This window comes from Microcebus murinus, chromosome 6 (genome assembly GCF_040939455.1).
Source record: "Microcebus murinus isolate Inina chromosome 6, M.murinus_Inina_mat1.0, whole genome shotgun sequence".
Classification (NCBI taxonomy): Eukaryota; Metazoa; Chordata; class Mammalia; order Primates; family Cheirogaleidae; genus Microcebus; species Microcebus murinus.
The window spans coordinates 35,743,387-35,761,372 of NC_134109.1; the positions used below are offsets into that span (position 1 = coordinate 35,743,387).

General features: G+C 54.9%; 1 protein-coding gene across 10 annotated transcripts in view; it reads right to left on the minus strand.

The window, feature by feature from the left end:
- The window catches only part of PLEKHG3 (pleckstrin homology and RhoGEF domain containing G3), a 37,170-nt gene that overhangs the window by 9,388 nt on the left and 9,796 nt on the right, over positions 1-17,986 (minus strand). For all 10 annotated transcript variants that reach the window (XM_012777724.2, XM_076003963.1, XM_076003966.1 and 7 more), the window contains exons 2-12: positions 5,166-5,555; positions 3,944-4,041; positions 2,670-2,739; positions 2,370-2,416; positions 2,115-2,265; positions 1,893-2,024; positions 1,546-1,728; positions 1,354-1,446; positions 1,035-1,121; positions 750-783; positions 342-440 (exon numbers count right to left, since the gene is read on the minus strand). In XM_012777724.2, the coding sequence (XP_012633178.2) occupies positions 342-440; positions 750-783; positions 1,035-1,121; positions 1,354-1,446; positions 1,546-1,728; positions 1,893-2,024; positions 2,115-2,265; positions 2,370-2,416; positions 2,670-2,739; positions 3,944-4,041; positions 5,166-5,516 (1,345 nt within the window). In that variant the 5' untranslated portion in view covers positions 5,517-5,555. The remainder of the gene's footprint in view (positions 1-341; positions 441-749; positions 784-1,034; positions 1,122-1,353; positions 1,447-1,545; positions 1,729-1,892; positions 2,025-2,114; positions 2,266-2,369; positions 2,417-2,669; positions 2,740-3,943; positions 4,042-5,165; positions 5,556-17,986) is intronic.

The window sequence follows — 17,986 nt, forward strand, 5'->3', positions numbered from 1 at the left end:
GGCTGGAGACCATCCGCGATATCCGAGTTGCTCCTGGCTGGCTCGGTATTCGGAGTGCCAAAAGGGGGAGGTTTGCATCAAAAGGCAGCTGCTAAAAAGGGATGCCAGGGCCTGAATGAACAAGTATTCCTAGGGCCTTCGAAGTGGGGGGCTGGGCAAGAAGGGCCTGGGGGGCCTGGTGGTGGCAGCATGAGCAGAGGGGGAGGACACACCACACACGTCCATCCACCCTCCCCTCCTGCCCTTTCTCAGGGTTTCTAGAGAGGTGAGAGCTGCAGCTGGTCCCGGCCTGGCCAAGGGTCCAAAGAAGAGGCCTCCCGCGCCTACAGCCTTTCCCTTACCAGATTGCCGGCGCCCCTGGCGCACGTGGGTGGACACTTCGTCCTGGGAGGACCACGCCTTCTTCAGCCGCTCTGGGCTGTAGCGGTACCGATTGGGATCTGCACCCAGGACAGAGACAATCAGGCTTTTGGCTCCCAGCCAGCCTTGGCCTAGACCCTGCCCGCAACCGGCTGCACCTGTGCCACCCGCCCAGCTCCAGGGGCCAGAAGCCTCCCGAGCTCCCTCCTTCCTCCACCCTGGGAGCTTTGGGCCCCTCAGCAGGACCATGTCCCTAACTGTGTAGTTGACCCCTGGCCCTACCCTTTCTGCTCCTGGAATAAAAGCATCAGGCAAAGCTTCCTCAGGGGCAGCCTGACCCAGCAATGTGCACAGTTAGGGATAAAACCAGCAGAAAAGGGTACACTTACAGTAGGAATCCATTTCCAAGATGGCTTCCTTGGCCTGGAAAGGAAGGAAACCCACCTGTCACCACCCTGCAGAGTGCTGTACCTCCCTCTCCCAGGGACCCATTTGTGCTGTACCAGGACACCCCACAGTGCTGCACTGAGACCCATGGCATCTGCTGTACTGACCCCACTGTCTAGAGGAGCCAGCACCCAGTAGATGGTACCCCAGTAGACCCACCGGAGCTAGCTCAAAAGGGCACATTCTCCCTGCACCCCGTGGGAGGCTGGGGGCTCCCTGCAGCTCACCTTCTGGGGAATGGTGGCATGGTGGTTCTCCAGGATGAGCCTCTTGATGTGGTGAGTCCAGCTCCGCTTCTCCTCCACCGTCTTGGCCTGGGAGGGTCCAAGGGAAAGGGACCCAGGTCATTATGCCCAGTGGGGAGAGGTAGAAAGAAGGCCCCTACTGGGGCCTCTGTGAGGTTGGCTTGACTCCTCCCCATGCCGAGGGGTGCCTGCAACGGCCCCTGCTTTACAGATGGAGCCGCTGGGGCCCAGGCCAGGTGAGCAGATGAGAGGAATCACAGACAGGTGTCCTTGGGATCTTGTTCCCCAGCCCCGCCCTCACCTGGATGCTGTACTGCTGCTTGCTGTGCTTGTAGTGGGTGACGGTGAAGCACAGGGAGTCTCTGGTGCTCTCGATCAGCATCAGGGAGGAGCACTAGGGCAGAGGGAAAGGGCGTCATACGCAAGGGCCTGGGTTGGGGGGGGCGGGGGGGCAGAGAAGGAGCTGGGGAAGGAGATGGGGTGGCCTGGTTACCGGGATGTGACCCTTGTACACAAAGTGATCGCCCCGCTTCTTGGTGATGAGCAGTGTTTTGTCAAAGAGGAAGAAGGTCCTCTCGTTGCGCACGCGATGCACGCGGAATGTGCCCTCCAGGACGAGCTCCCCATAGATGGTCAGGTCTGGCCCCTTCCAGTTGATGAGCAGCGACTGAATCTCCTGCAGCAGAGAGGCCCAGACCCCCAGGGTCAGGCTGCCGGGCCCTGGAGGCTCACCCAGACCCCAAGAGACCATCCCTGGGCTCGTCCCAGCAGGGTGGCCCAGTCCCTCTCTCCCAGGCCCTGGCCCACTGGCCCCTGCATCTCTCCCCACAACCCCAGCACCTGCAGGCGGACCGCGTGCTCGTGCCTCCTCTTCATGTCATTGATGTACCAGGCCACACAGGTCATGGTGTCAATGGCATCCTCCACCACCTCAAAGCCGTCCTCTTCTTCATCAAAATGTTTGGCAATTTCCTACACAGAAGACAGAGGTTAAGGTGAGCCTGACCCAAAGACCCCACCCCTTCCCACCCATGTGCTGAGCTGGGGGGACCTCTGGGCCACCTGGAGCAGCAGGTGGTACTTGAGGATGCGCTGGACTGGCTTCAGCAGGTAGGAGCCCAAGGGCAGCGAGTGCTGCAGCACCTCTTGCCGGTCCCGGAAGAACTTGGCCTGCTGCTTGTCCCGCATGCACTCTGTCAGGGCGGCCACGGAGCTGCGAGGGAAGAAGGGGTGTCACCACCTGGGGAAGGCCTGGATGAGGACAGGGACTCTGGGCTCCCCAAATGGCTCTGCTTCCCACATACCCTAATTACTCACTTGGGGTAGTTGTTGCAATACTGGGTGTAGATATCAAACTCTTGGCTCTAAGGAGAGACCAAAAATAGTGATTTTGGGGAGATTCCCGTTTGATTGTAAAGACAGTGGTGCCACACAGACCCCTGGCCTGCACAGCACACGCTGTCCTGCTTCCCCGGAGTGCCTGCAGATCCATCTTTGTACCCATCTGTCTAGGACATCCCGTCCACCTGGCAGCCCTGGCTGTGCCCCAAAACACTCTTCACCAGAAGGGGCGTAGGACGCCCTGCACTCCCCTGGGAAGGACCCAGGCCTTCTTACCCTTTCCACAAAGCAGCTGGCCACAGCCACGGGGTCACTATTGCAGCTGTCCAGGTCTCTGAGTAGCTGGCTGGGTGGGGGGAGAGCGCTGTTGTACCCTCTGCAGTCAGAGAGGGCCCCACTGCAAACCCCTCATGCCCAGACCCCCTCACAGCAAGCTGTCATGCCACAGAGCCCGGGCTTCCGCCCAGAGTCAGCCCTGCCCCAGGCAGCAACCACAGAAAGAATCCACACCTCCACAAAGTCAGGAAGCCAGGAGACCCACGGCCCGGCAAGCAGGAGGGACTGGGGCCCCAGTACCCACCTGGGAGGGGACCCAGCTCCTCTGCGGGCAGAAGGAGTCAAACACACAGAAGCAGAGATTAAAGGGGAACAAGAAAGAGAGGGGACTAGTGAAGGAACCAAGGCTCCCAGATCAGAAGGATGCAGGGAACAGGGAGAAGAGGTGAGTCCTGAGACCCATTGTTTTTAGTGGGTGCTGCTCTAGGAAACTCTAGAAACAGTGCTCCCCTGCCTCCTCCATCTGTGCTCCCCCACTTTTCCCAACCCTCCACGATTGGCCTAAGTCTTGCCTGTGCCCTGCCCTCCCAGACTTCTCCCACTTACACAGCGGAGGTCCCTCTGTCTACCTTAGGGGTAAGAACCCTCCTGTCCTGCCAATGCTGCCCCTCAAGCTCTGCTCTGCCTGGCCACTGTCCTTTCCCTAGGAGTCTGTGGTCCCAAGGCAGCAGACCTGGGCCCTGAAGAAGTTCCCTTTGTCCTGAGACAGCCCCTGGCCAGGCTTGTTCAGCCTCCCCCATCAGTCTTGCTGGCCTGTGCATTCCACTAAGAGGTCAGATCATCTCCAGGGAGCCCCGGCTTCCTTTGGAGTCAGTGGGAAGGAGGGAAAAAAATTAAGAGACAGGCATGTGGGGAAGGAAGATGAGAAGGACAAAGGCGCCACCCATAGAGAAGAGCATTGGTGCATAAGGGTCCCGCAGTCCCAAGAGGGCACTGGCCCAGGCTGGCCCAACACGCACACGCCCTCAAATCATCTCCCCCCACCTGAGAGGAAGCACATCGAGCCCAGCACACATCTTCCCAGCTGGTGCCCTCCCTCCTACCAGGAGCAACTACGCCATCGCACGGGGCTGGACCACCCTCCTCCATCCTCAGAGCTCAGGCCCCAGGCCCACATCACAGCCCAGGAGTCCAGGGACATGCAGGGCTCCTCCCCAGACCCCGAAAGGGGTGTCTCAGGCAGAGTATGGAGAGCGCCAGGCCCACACACGTACCTGTTCAGTGCATAGATGCTTTCTATGTTCCCAAAAAGGGCGCTGACTTGTTCTGGCTGCAGCAGCCCAGGCGTGTCAATGATCTTTAAGAGGTAGTCCTGCACGGAGACAGGCAGTCAGACCCCAGCCCCTGCTGCCACAATCCTGTCCCCCACTGCTAGCCACACCTCATTCCTGCACCACTATGATATCACTTCACAGATGTCACCTACAGTGCTGGGCTGGACAGTGTCCACCCAAAAATTCATGTCCACTAGGAACCTTAGAATATGACATTATTTGGAAATAGGGCCTTTGCAGATGTCATGAGTTAAGGATCTCAAGATGACATCATATGGGATTTAGGGTGGGTCCTAAATCCACTGGTGTCCTCGTAAGAGGAAAGACACAGAAAGACACAAAGAAGGTGACGGGAAGAGATTGGAATGATGCATCTCCAGGCCAAGGACGCCAACGCTGCCAGCAACCACTGGAAGCTAAATGAGCGGCAGGGAACGCACCCGCCCTCAGGGACTCCAGAAGGAGCCAGCCAGGCCAACTCCTTGATTTTGAACTTCTGGCCTCCTAAACTGAGAGGGAATAAATTTCTGTTGTTTTAAGCTACCTGGTTTGTGGTAATTTCTTACAGCAGCCCTAGCCAACGAATACACCTCGCTCCACAGCAAGGCTGGGGGGGGGGACCTCCTCAACAGTGGCCGCATGGCCTTTCCCTGTGTGCCCTGCACAGTGTCAAGCACTTCGCCTACGTTAGCCCTGCAAGGTGGGCGTGTCTTCATTTCACAGCGGAGAGACCTGAGCCACAGGGAGTTACCCGTGTGCCCGAGACCCCCAGGCAGGAAGCAACAGAGTGACTTCCGGATGCAACAGGCCAGCCCAGAGCCCATTTCTTCACTGTGCTCAGTCCCCACGGGGCACAGTCTCTCTGGAGGCCCCTTCCCAGGTAGGCTGGGGTCCCTCTTCTCCCTGCCAACGGTGCTTACTCCCTGGGCACCTGCAGGAAGTTCTGCCGGCCCCACCCACTGATCTGGCCCAGCGCCATAAGGACGCGTGGGGAGTCATCAGCTTCCACAGGGCAGGGAAGCGGGGGCTGGAGACCTGAGGCCTGCCCACTGCTCCACGGGAAGCAGATCTGAGAACCCTCCTTCCTAGGGTGAAAACAGGTTTATGCCAGAGAGCCGGGCCACTAGAGGCCAGGCCCCCGCGGACTCCAGCAGGCACTCGCCTCCACGATGCTGCGCAGGTCCTGCACGTACATGCGCTCCGTCTCCACGATCTCCCGCACCACGCGGCCCAGGTAGCTGAGCTTGTGGTGCACAGACCCTGCCGCCGCCCGGCTGCTGAACGGGGACCGGGGCCCCTTCATGTTCAGCCAGCTGCTGGAGTTGTTGTTGCTGTTGGGGGGATGCCGGCCTCTCGGGGAGCCTGCCCCATTCTGGGCAGGAGCCTCGCAGCCGTTGGCCTCCTCCATGGCCCCGCGGCTGTCACGGGAGGAGCCCGAGGAGGAGCTGGTGGACGTCAGGCTCACCGGCCGCTCCTGGCTGCCTTCTTGGCGGAGGGAGGCAGACACGGGCATCCTGGCATTGCTGCCTGGGGTGGGCACCCCAGGGAGATTCTGCGGCAAAACAGACAAAGGGTCAACGTGTGAGCGCCCACAGAAACAGAAAGTGGAAGGCTGTCTAGGGGAAGTTATCGTTCACGGGGTCCAGAGGTCAGAGTTACAGGGTGGAAAATGTTCCGTGGATGGTGACGATGGTGGCACAATAATGTGGATGTATTTAATATCATCAAACTGTACATTCAAAAATGGCTACAGGCCGGGCGTGGTGGCTCACGCCTATAATCCTAGCACTCTGGGAGGCCGAAGCAGGCGGATAGCTGGAGGTCAGGAGTTGGAAACCAGCCTGAGCAAGAGTGAGGCCCCGTCTCTACTATAAATAGAAATAAATTAATTGGGCAACTAATATATACAGAAAAAATTAGCCGGGCATGGTGGCACATGCCTGTAGTCCCAGCTACTCGGGAGGCTGAGGCAGCAGGATTGCTTGAGCCCAGGAGTTTGAGGTTGCTGTGAGCTAGGCTGACACCACAGCACTCACGCTAGCCTGGGCAACAAAGTGAGACTCTGTCTCAAAAAAAAAAAAAAAAAAAAAAAAATGGCTACAATGGCAAATTTTACGTTATGTGTATTTTACCACAAAACCAAAACTGAATCCCAAGAGCCCTTTCCTCAGACTCTGTGAGTACTGACAGGGATGCCCAGGTCCATTTCTACCACTTGGGCTAAGTACTTAGCCTCTCAGAGCCTCAGCTCCTCACCTGTAAAATGAGGACAGATATGACCAACCCCAGGGCTGTGTCCTCAAGGACAAAGCGACCTGCTACCCGCGAGGCTGTGAGCATGGTCCCTGGCCCAGGGTAAGTGCTCCACAAACCATCCCACCGGTGATGATAATGGTAGCTGTCGAGAAGCACTTCTCAAGTGACGTGTGTCTGGGCCTGCGCTGGGGTCACCATACAGGATGAGCAAAGATCTGGCTCTTACCACGTTAAGACAACGTACATAACAGAGGGTAATATTCACCCCAGGACTGCAAAACCTTGGAGGCGCCAGTGGCTTCACCACGAGCCTGAAATCTGCTGGATGCTGACAGGGAGGGGAGACGGCAGCGAGGCTGAGCCTGCATTACCCCCTGCCCCACCCCTAGCACCTGGTACTCCTGACTCACCCCAGGCACCGGGACATTCCCCAGCGCTGAGCCACGGGTGAGTCTCTGCAAGCTCCCCTCAGCACAGCTGGGCTAGGGCAGCACAGAAGGCAGGAAACTGCACCCAGGTGAGGCAAACACAGCCCCAGGTGGACTTTATTCCCTGAGTAGACGGTGGCTCACAGGCAGGCCCACCTGGAGCTGCAAGGGGACAGGGAAGGGGGTTAGCCAGAGCCTACTTCAGGCTGTGGCCTATGGGAAGGACAGGGACACCCCATGCCCACCCCACAGAGCTCACCAACACCACTTTCCAGAATGCACATTTAATTATTTCCACAGGGAGAAAAAAAAGTTCCTAGGCATCCCACTCACCCCTACTGACCCATGTCTTCTATCCCTAGCTCTAGGGCTCAGAGCTATGAGACATGGCCAAGGGGCCAAGGCGAGAGCTACAAGAAGGGTCTAGAAGTTCTGGTACCCTTGGCACTGGTCCCTTGTTTTCTGTGCCTCTGACCCAACCTGGAAACCAGCACACCTGGGACTCTGGCTTTTGCAAATCTCTCTGCGTTGGCATTATGTCCTTGAGACCCACCCCATGCTATACCATCCCCCAACCTGTGTAACTATGTCCAACCTTCAGTTCCTGAATTAGACGCTGCCTGCTCTGGGAACCTTCCCATATCCCCCAAATCCAGGACCCCTTCTACATACTCTTGCAGCCTTCCAGGGTCCCCCTCCTGTAGCACTTGCCATGAGATGCTGTAATTAGTTTGGAGACCCTCTGCTCCAGACTGTGAGTTACTTAAGGGCAGGGGTGTTAAGGGCTGATTTGGCAACTGAATAATGATGGTGAACAAACTGATCAGGTGCTCTGGAGCACAGCACTTTGTCACTCTTCGTCTCCCCAGAGGGGGTCACCTCAGAGGTGCTCCACATAAGCCTCTCATTTTGCAGATGAGGATGCGGTGGCAGTGCTGGCACCGTGTTCCCCTCTGCAGCACAAGGCAAGGAGCACTAACTAACAGGATCATTTGGTGGAACTCAGCATCCCAGGAGAGGCCCCTGGGAGACATACCACTGCCGCTTTGCCCTCCCTCCTCCAGAGAGCCTTTACAATCGATCAGCTACGCTCTCCCAAGAACCAGCCAGCAGGGCACACCAAGTCGTTTCTAGCACAAAGAAAGACAAACCCCCCAGCTCCGCCCCAGCCTTTAACCCCTAGCCCTAGGACACTCTGATGTCCTTCAAAGCATGTAGTGTAGTCAGGCACCCCTCCCCCATTCCCATCTGTCCGGGAGCTGGAACAATGGGGCAAGGGCTTCTGGCCTAAGACCTTTCCCAGATCAGACCTGGGGTCACTCAGCTCCTCGGGGAGGCCAAATGGCAATGGCCCAAGTCCCAGATGCATTTCACAGCCCGCCAGGGCGCAGCCCTAAAGCAAAAGATTCACCACGGCCTCCACCCTAATATACACACACACTATCAGAGAGATTATCTCTAAAGGGGACCTTCTGAGGGTCACTCTTTGGGGACCCCATTGTGGCAACATAAGCACACTTCAAGCCCAGAAACTGAAGGGCCTTTTCTACTTGGAGAAGTTTTCTCTGGTTGAACATAGCTATCTGCCTGCAAACCAAGCTCACACTTTGTAAATAGTACCAGTGCCCAAATCCTCCTAGGGCTAAAACAAAGTGCTGTATACATAGTAAAAGTCACTCATCCCTGGTAACAACCTATGAGATGGGTTCTATTATTACCCCCATTACAGATGCAGACACTGTGGCCACAGAAGTCGTAAGTGGCACAGGCTGGATTTGAACTCAGGCACTCAGGCTCCAGTGTTCATGCTCTCCTGCCACCGCCTCCCTAATGGATTTCACGCCAGCCAGGGCCATAAGCGAAGGATTAGTCACAGCCCCTGGATGCCATGGCTTTGCTTCAGCATAAGCTGTGGGGGACTTATGAAGACTTGAGAGGTCAAGAGCTAATAACATGACACTCTAAAGGACTGAGTCAAGATTCCTTACAGCTATTTTTGGTCCTGCCACTCTGTGACCTCTGGCCATTTACTCTCCTGTTAGAACAACACGGTAAAATTCAGATTTCAGGTCACAGGATTGTGGGTCACGAGTAAGCAGAAAGGAGAAGGAAAAAGCATGAGGTCTCCAGGATCAGACTGCAAATTTCTTGGATGACTACAGAAGCCCTGTAGTGCAGGAGAACTTGCTGGAAAAGAACTAGAGCCCAAGAAAGGGAGGGCTGAAGAACAAACGGGGCAGTGAGTAGGAACAAAGCAGGGCGTGAGTGCACTGGCAGGAGAGCCACTTGACGGTGATGATGAGAGACATCGCACTCAATCTGACTGCATTCCGTCCCTAAGAGACTGATCAGACAGTCGTGTGTGCAGCTCAAACTCCCGCAGAGACAGCGAAAGAACCTGCCCACACACTCTCTGGGCAGGGCCGCCCTTTCCTTCCATCCAACGAATGGTAAGGTTCAGCCCAAGCCAGGGGAGGGGAGGGGGCAGGCGGCAGCCAAAGTCTCAAGCCAGGTTCCCACACCCAGCCCGTCCTTCCACACCCCGTTTCCGGTTTCCCCAAGTGGCCCCCAGCAGTGACCTCCTCCGTCTTTCAACATGAATCAATTCAGCCAGTCATCAATCAGTGAATCAGTCTTCCGGAAACCTCTCTATCTCAAGTCCAACACCTGCGAGGCCCTCTGTGACAAGGTCTCTGAAGACCTTTCTTTCTGATGAGCCTAAGAAGCGCTCAGATATACACCTTTAAGGATGGGGGGCAGGACAGGGTGAGAGATCAGTTTCTCTCTTTTTTTCCTTAAAGGGAAACGAAATCCACACCCTTCCTCCACCCACACCTGCCCTGACTCCATGGCCCTGCCTCTGAGTACCTTCCCTGAACACCCCCAGGTAGAGGCAGGCAGGCCCTGTGGGCTCCCGCCACAGCCGTCTGGACCCACATCCTTCCCTCTCCGCGGTGCCTCAGCACCAAGCCCCCCATCGGACCCCACAGAAGCAAAATGACAAACGCCCCAAATCTGCATTAGCCTCTTGTCACTGAGGCAACGGGACCCTCCCTTCAGAAAGGATCTGCCCACAGGGCCACTCACCTGGAACCTGCAGAGGAATCCCGGAGCCAGCCACACTCCCTCGGGCCCTCCCTGGGGCCAGTGAGCTGAGGAGAAGGCAGGAGAGGGGACACTTGGGGGTGAACCCTCTGGGGAGTGGACTTGCCAGAGACTCCCCAGAAAACACGTTGGTTCAGAGAGGATGATGTCATCCCTTCACCCACACCCTGGAAGTGGGAGCCTCACAGCACCACACCTGTGTGTGAGGGGGTCCCCAGGGACAGCTGCTGCAAAGGCCCCAGTGGGGGGAGCATTCGTGGGGCACCTGCAGCAGAGAAAGTCCTTCCTCGGGGAAGTGACCGTGCTGCCCTGGCATGTGCCTTCTTCCGCCCCAACCACAACATCTAGACATTCCAAAGGCTCTCAAAACCAGGGCGGCTGACCACCTTTGACCTTTCCCCAGAACAATCCCCCAATCCACTTTCAGATCTCCTCAGGAAGGGTGCCAGGAGGAAGCAATCAAGAGAAACTACCGCTCTTCCAGACAGGCTTTTCCAGACAGATGGAGCGGGAGCAATGTGAACTTCCAGAGACCTCGGCTGAGGCAGTTTAATCCCGTGGCTGAGCTCTCGCCCGCAGCTCAGCACCACCCCAGGCCACTCTGCTCCCCAGACTGTCCCCCGCAGAAACCCAGCTCTTCCCACTGCCCCACCTCCCCGCCCAGAGGGCTCTCCTGGTGCACGGGAGGACGCCCCAGGGGTCTGGCTCCTTGCCCGCTTCCCCGCAGTCTCCTCAGGCTGACTCTCTGTCCCTCCCGGAGATTCGGGGGCCCTGAGCACCCTAAGAAAGGACAAGAAAGGGCTCCCCGGGGAACGACTGTGTTCACTGTGAGCAACGTGACTGCAGAGGCTGTGCCAACAGTGTGACCAAGGTTTCTGGGCCACCCAAACCCAGCCCAGCTGGCTCAAATTCATTTTCCCTCGGGAATTCATTCTCCCACCACCTAAGCACGCAGGGGCCCACAGACCTTGGCTGCATCCCCGCAGCAGGGCCGCAGCTGCCAGGAAGGAAAAGGATTGCGGTTGCTGTGTCGGGGCCTCCTCCCACCTGGATTCCGATAGGAAGTCTGGGCCCGCAGACTTAAGTCCGGAAAACTCCCTTGGCCTGGCCCGGGAGGGAAGGAAAGCCCCTGGCACCCTGTGTCAGAGGGAGAGCTACTCACCCACAGCCCACTGTTCCACCTCCCCACAGCCCCTGCATTTGCTCATGTTGTTTAGCGAACCTTCTGTGTGTCCCCAGACTGTCTCCCTATACAAATTTAGCCAAATCACTTCCTCCAGGAAGGCCTCCTCAACCATTTTCAATCCCTCCCAAAATACACACTACTGCAGGCTGAGTATCGCCCCGACCGAGGACAGCCACATCCTAATCCCGTGAAGGTTACCTTACATGGCAAAAGGGACCTTGCAGATGTGATAACATCCAGGATCCCGAGATGGGGAGATTGCCCTGGATTATCTGGGTGGGCCCTTATGAGACGAACCCAGCAGGAGTCAGAGTCAGACAGAAGTTCATGTGACAGCAAAAGCAGAGGGACAGAGAGGAGGAGACTGGAAGATGCTGTATAGCTGGCTAAAGACGGAGGAAAGGGCTACACGCCCTGGGCAGGCAGCCTTGGTGAGCCGGCAAGGCAAGGGAGCAAATCTGCCCTGGGGCTTCCAGAAGGAGCACAGCACCTCAAACCCTGCCCAACTCCTGATCTCCAGAACTTTACAAATGTGTGTTGTTTTAAGCCACTAAGTGTGTGGAATTTGGTATGGCAGCAGTAGGAAACTCATACACACAGCACTTTGAACGCTAATGGGCCAGGCTATCACTTAAAGCACTGGCTGTGGGACTTCCTATGTGCCAGCATTGCTTCTAGATGAGACAGTGAACACCACTGGGCTGGGCCTTCTTCCCCATACCTTTGCTTCACCTCCAGCAGGAAAGGCACCACTGGATGCCCAATAAATGCCTGCCGGAAGGACTACAAGATGGTGTTTGGAGCAAGAAAGGTAAACAGTGGTCGAGGTCAAGACCAAAGCCAGTTCCTCCTAGACTGATGAGTTTCCACATTAGTCACTGCTAGCCAGTTTCCAATCAGCCAAGAAGCACCAGGATCTGTGACTGCTCATTCACCCCGGCAGTCCCCTCCTACATGGCCCCAGATAAGAGGCTAGGGCAGGGCACAGCTGCCCTGCTGTGCCACATACTAAGTGACCAGCCGCAAGGGACTGGGAGGAAGGGGAAAGTGCCCAAGTTTGGAAAGGGGTCTGAGATAATAAGGTCCCCCTACAAATACCCCAGGAAAAGCAGTCCACTAGGAAGGTTCATGGAAACATATACTAAAGCCACGTGAGGGCAATTACTGTTGATTACAAACTGCTCACAGCCAGGGTAGGTCAACGTAGCTTCCAGCACAACTTGTCACTCTTCAGGGAAATAACATACTGTCCCCAGAAAAGGGAGCAGCCAAAGAAAGCCCTAAAAGGCGGTGCTAGAAATTACCCCTGGAAATCACAGATCCAAAGTTCCCAGAGGCCTTACCCTTCTCACCTCTAGGTCAAAAGGTTTCACAGGACCACTGCTACTTACCAGCAAAATTCAGGGACCAAGCCCTGCAAACTAGCCATCTTGGTGGCCCTACCCCTACTTAACAGGCTACAAGTTTGAGGCCTCTAGGATAGTGGGGGCAGGGATGGCATGGGGGAGGCAGCTGCAAAAGGAGGAAGAAAGAGCCACACCCTCAGAGCTACAGCATTTATTACAAGTCAGGTTCCAAGGCACTGTTGAATCTCAGTGGGAACCAAGTGGAAACAGAGGGGCTTCATCAGGTCCCTCTGCTTTCTCAGCAGAGAAGGGAAGATGCAGGCACGCAATGGGGGCCCACGGAGGTTAAATGCTGTAAACTCATGCACAGGCAGACCTGTTCGAATTCCAGGTCCTCCACTTTCCTGGCTGTATTATGTGGCCTTAGGCCAGTCAGTTGACCGAAGCTTCAAGTTGCTCATAGGCAAAATGGGCACAGTAACAGTGCCAACCTCCCTGGGTTGTCTCCAGGGTTTAGATGATATACAAAAGCAAGCCATACATCTGACACATGGGAAGCCCACCAAGAATGGTGACGGTGGTGGTGATGATGATGGAGGAATCACTTACTTATTTCACAAGCACCAGGACAAGAGATTTTTCTGACTTATACCTCAAATTTTTGGCCTACATCTTAAATTAATAACAAAGGTACAAGTTAGATTTGGGGACCCAGCATGACCTAACCCTCCCATCACCAAGCCTGTGCTTATCCATCTTCCAGGATTCCAACATCACTGTGGACCGTGATCTTACAAGGGCAGACACAGAGCAATTTAGCCGGAAAGGAAAGAGCTGATCCTGGTACCCAACAGGCCAAACCACAAAGTGAAGTATAAATGAGTCAGAGTCCCGTTGCTCAAGCAGGCAGGGCACATTCCTCAGGGTTTCCCGGGACGAGATCGTGGCGTGTACTGCTAGGAGCTGCAGAGGAACAGAGCCATGTAGGAACCTCAGGAAGTTAAGGTAACTTGAGAGAACAAAAGCACATATTAGTGACCAAGAAAAACCAACCTTGACACTGGTCCTTGGGTTCTAAATCTAGCTTTAGGGTAGATGTCTGGGAGAGCCAGGGCGTAAGACAAAGCAGCAAAGGACCCTTGCTGGGAAAGGCCCTGGTGTTCACCCGTTTCCAAAGTCACAGGGAATATAAAAAAAAAGCAGGAAAGCAGAAGCATGTGTATGAAAGAGCCTGGGGATTACGGCCAGCACTCCTCCAAACTACCCTAGCTCTGCTCCTAACCACGGTGGATAAGTGAGCGAACGCTGTGTGCCTCGATAGCGCTTCTTTAATTTGGGGGTAACACTGGTTATCTTTCCTAAGTTGCGGAACTTCGGAATCCATTCACTCAACAAGTATTTTATCAAGCACCTACTCTGCACAAAGACATCAGGGCAGCCTAATGGGAGATACATGATGAATCACACACAGAGGCAGCCCTCAAGAGCTTGTATTCTGTTAGGAGAAACTAGACAAGCGCAGCCATCACAGAGGAGGTAGAGTGTGCAGGCAGCAGCAGTATGGAGCTCACAACGGCCTCCAGGTTTGGAATTTCTTCAACACCTGTGAGCATGATGCTCAGGCCCTGGGGATGCTGACATGAATAAGACATTGCCCCCGTCTTTGAGTAACTTAGGCTCCAGAAAGAAAAACAGCCATATAATTAGAATCCTCACTACACAATGCCTTAAGTGCTAGTACACAAGTACAATAAGTAAACTATGCTAACAGGAGAGGGAGAAGCTAGTGCTACCTGAGGGGACTAGGAAGCTTTCTAGGAGGAGGTGACATTTCAGCTGAGTCATGAATGTGAGTAAGCTTTTGCCAGGTGAAGAGAGCTGAGGGTGTCTGAAGTCAAAGGAGAGCGTAAGGGACAGCTGACTCCCGCCAGGACCCAGACCACCCAAGGATCTGGGTGTCTGGCAACAAGAGGCCATGCTGGGAAGCAGGCCACGGCAGACTGAAGGGATCCATGTGGCTTTGTGGGAAAGGACGCATCCAAGCCGGGTCTGGAAGAACAACTACCGGGACAGCTAGAAACGGGGCCCCATGAGATGAGGTATGAGAATGAGCCCTAAAAAGGTCCAAACCCCCAGTGTGAGGCTGTGGCTACAGGTATCCACAGAACCAAGGAGTGTTCAAGAAGAATGCAGAGACCCAGGAAGGTGCTGACTGTCCACAAATCACTTCAAGGAGGAGAGAGATACAGCATATTGACCTGCTGAAAAAAAAAAAAAAAAAAAAAAAAAAGGAGGAGAGAGAGAAACCGAGGGCACCTTGGCTAGAAACAGGAACCAGACCTATTGCAACCCACATGTAGGGGGAAGATGTGAGGCCCAAAATAAATGAGGGGATATGAAGCTACACATAAATCAATTGCTTGTAAGAGCAAGGAGGTTAACACCTGCCCTAGAAAACTGAGATTCCAAGTCTTCACTGGAATCTCCCATTGGGATTTCAGGCCAGCAGCTTAACTGGGCCGGAAGAGGGTTTTTTCCTTCCCCAAATTCTCACTTTCCCTCCCCAAGGACATCAGAATTAGGGGCCAAGGTGCCAACAGAGTGGCTCCTCCAAACACCTTCCGTCCAACTCCAAGCATGAGCTTTCAGACTGAGAAAGGTTTGTAAAGGTGAACAGCCCCTTTCTAGAACAGCTACAGTTGGTTAGACACCACCCCTCTCCCACTCCCCCCCATCCCCACCACCCGTGACCTTCCCAGCCCTCAGGCCTCTTCCTCACAGGTACTGCAACAAGAGAAGAGCTCCAAGGACCACCTCCTCTTCTTTGCCCTGGGCTCTGACCTTAGGCCTACTGCCTGGCCCAGAGAAGTTAGGAAAATGGGTTTTCCAAGGCAGACCGTAAGGGCTCACACACGAGTGTACAGACTCAAAGCAGCCAGCCCTTCAGTCAGCAGGTCTCCCTCCCAGAGGCCCCTCTCCAACCACAGCACCAGCGCCCATCCCCCACACCCCCTGCCTCCCCTTCCCAGGGGCCTCTCTAGAGAGGCCTCAGAAACTCATCCAACCAGTTCCTGGCTAGAGCAGAGGAGCTTCCTCCCTCTGCTGAGAGGGTACATGGACCAGAACTCAGCGTCACCAAGCCCCAGACGCTGGGGTACAGACACATGGAGAGGCTCAGCCTGGCAGCAGACTCTACCCCTGGAAAAGTGAGGCCTTGATTCAGGGTTGAAAGAAATAGCCAAGTCAGGGCAATGATTTGCCAAGATCACCTTACGCCCCATGCCCACTGTCCACGGCTGGGGGGGGGGGGGGAGTACAGGAAGTACCTCCTTTCACCTGCTCTACCAGCTGCTGCTTGATTTGATCCAAAGCAACCACCCTCTGTGGATCCTGGGAAAAGGAAACTCCAGGAAGAAGTAGGAAATTAACTCTGCTTTTCCATGGGGGTGCACACACGCGTGTACAGGGTCCTACACAACCTTCTCTAACCACCAACTTTGCATGTTCAAGACCCTCTGATGCCCCCTCACAGAACTACTCGAGGTCACCTCCGAAAAGAAAACAAGAGTGTCTTGCAATCACCCAGCCACATGACAAGGCCACTGGAAGCACCAGGTAAGAAAGGAGCAACTCTCCCACACCTGCTCCCGTTATGGTCCTCAGTTTCTGAACCCCACAGGAAAAACCTGCCTTTTGCCCCCAAATCTGTGGCTGGCCAGGTTTCCTGGGGGGAGTCTGGCAAGGCCTGAAGGCCCAGAGTTGAAAGAGTCCCCATCACACCCCCCTCGAGGTCCCTGGCCTGGCCTAGCCAGGTACCTACCGCTTTCCTTAAAAGGGCTCCCATCCAAGCACCAGGAGGGCAGCAAGGGGCCGGGAAGCTGCATTCTCCCCAGCACCGGCAGCAGAGCAGTTAACAGGCCTGGGGAGAGCAGCAAGCTGCCACCAACTGCCTCGGGAATTAAAGCGCCCGCCGCCTCCTGCAAAACCTCGTCAATAAACGTCCTATTCAGAACCAGTTCCGCGTGTGGGTCATACTTTCTGCATTTCTCTCATTCCTGGTTTCTGGGGGCCCCTAGCACAGGAAGTGCAGCTTCCCACCACCACTCAGCAGGTCCCTGCTAGGTGAGGGCCCTGGCTATAAGCCCAGGAGGTGAGTGCCACCAGCTGAGGAGGTGCAAATATCTCCAGCAATTAAGCACTGGGATACTAACTGCAGGAAGTCAAATTCTGAAGACTCAAGAACAAAGCCAGATCATTCACCAGCACAACAATACTCCATTTATGCAGCACCTCCCCCATCCCAGGCCCTCGAAGCCTGAGGATATTAACCCTTCGGTCCTCACAACAGCAGGGGGGCGGGGAAGGGCAGGTGGGCCTCAGGTATTATTATCCCTGTTTTAGAGATCGGGAAACTGAGGCACAAGTGGTTCCCAAAATGCCAGACTGAAATAATCTCAGTGAACATTTATGAGGGTGTACCAGACATCGTGCTAAACGCATTCTCTATGTAATCTTAACAGGGCCCCACAGTTGGGTAAGTGGGAAAGACGGGCTTTGCGTGAGTCCCTGATTCCTGTGCCACACCGCCTCCCATGGCACCCAAGAGACCGAGTCAAAGACACCATCACTCAGCCCACCTTCCCCCCAGCCCTGCCCCGCATGAGAATATTCTCGTGCACCTTTTACCCTTATACAAGTAACGCTTTGCTCAGAACAAGTTCCTAGACTGTGGGGCCACCTGGGAATTCATAACTCACCTGTAGATGCCTCCAGAAACCACATATGAACAGCACAAGGCAACCCGGAGACAGAGGCCATCCTTTCCACCCCCCAGCCACATAGTCTCACAGCAGGGGTGCTAATCTGCCCCGCAGCTCAGTGAGTGGCAACTATCCTAAACTGCTTTCTGTGAGTCCTCCGTCCTTTTAATGCAATTACAGGCTCCTAAAGGTAAGAACCAGGTCTTCCAGGGTTTTGTGCTCTTTTTTTCCCCAGGTCTTTTGGCATTTAAATCTCTACTTCTGAGAGCTGTGCAAAAAATGTGCCAGAGAGGAAGGCTGATGCACATACAGTGGATGGGATTCTGGGGGCTCTTACGATGGGAGGAAAAAGGCACAACCAGCGGAAGGTTTGGGAGTGGAAGGCCAAGCTGTTCACCTCTTCTCTGCTCCTGGTCATACCCAGCCCAGATGAAAAAGCTCCAGAATCAGGGTTGAGAAGACTTTCTATCTGAAAAGAAGACTACACAAAACTCACTCATATTGATTGACAGTATAAACCATATGCCAGACACGGGTTACAGCAGTGACTAACACGAATCCTTGCTCTCCTGGAGCTTACATTCCAGTGGGGAAGGAGGCCACAAAAAGGTAGACAAACAACTAATATATTTCTGGAGAGTGGAGAAAGCAATGTGACTGGAGGATGGGAACTTCACTAGGTAGGGATGCCTGGGAAGGCTTTAAGGACGTGACTCCTGAGAGAGACTTGTAGGATAAGCAGCAGCCAGACGTGCAAAGCCCTGTGGGATGAGCCTTCCAATAATCTTTTCCTCTACCCCGCCTTAGCCATCCACTCACATGTTTGATATGTCCCAGACATCATCACCAATAAGTACATACTTCCAAAAGTGCCTGAGAAAACAAACCATCACAAGGGAGTC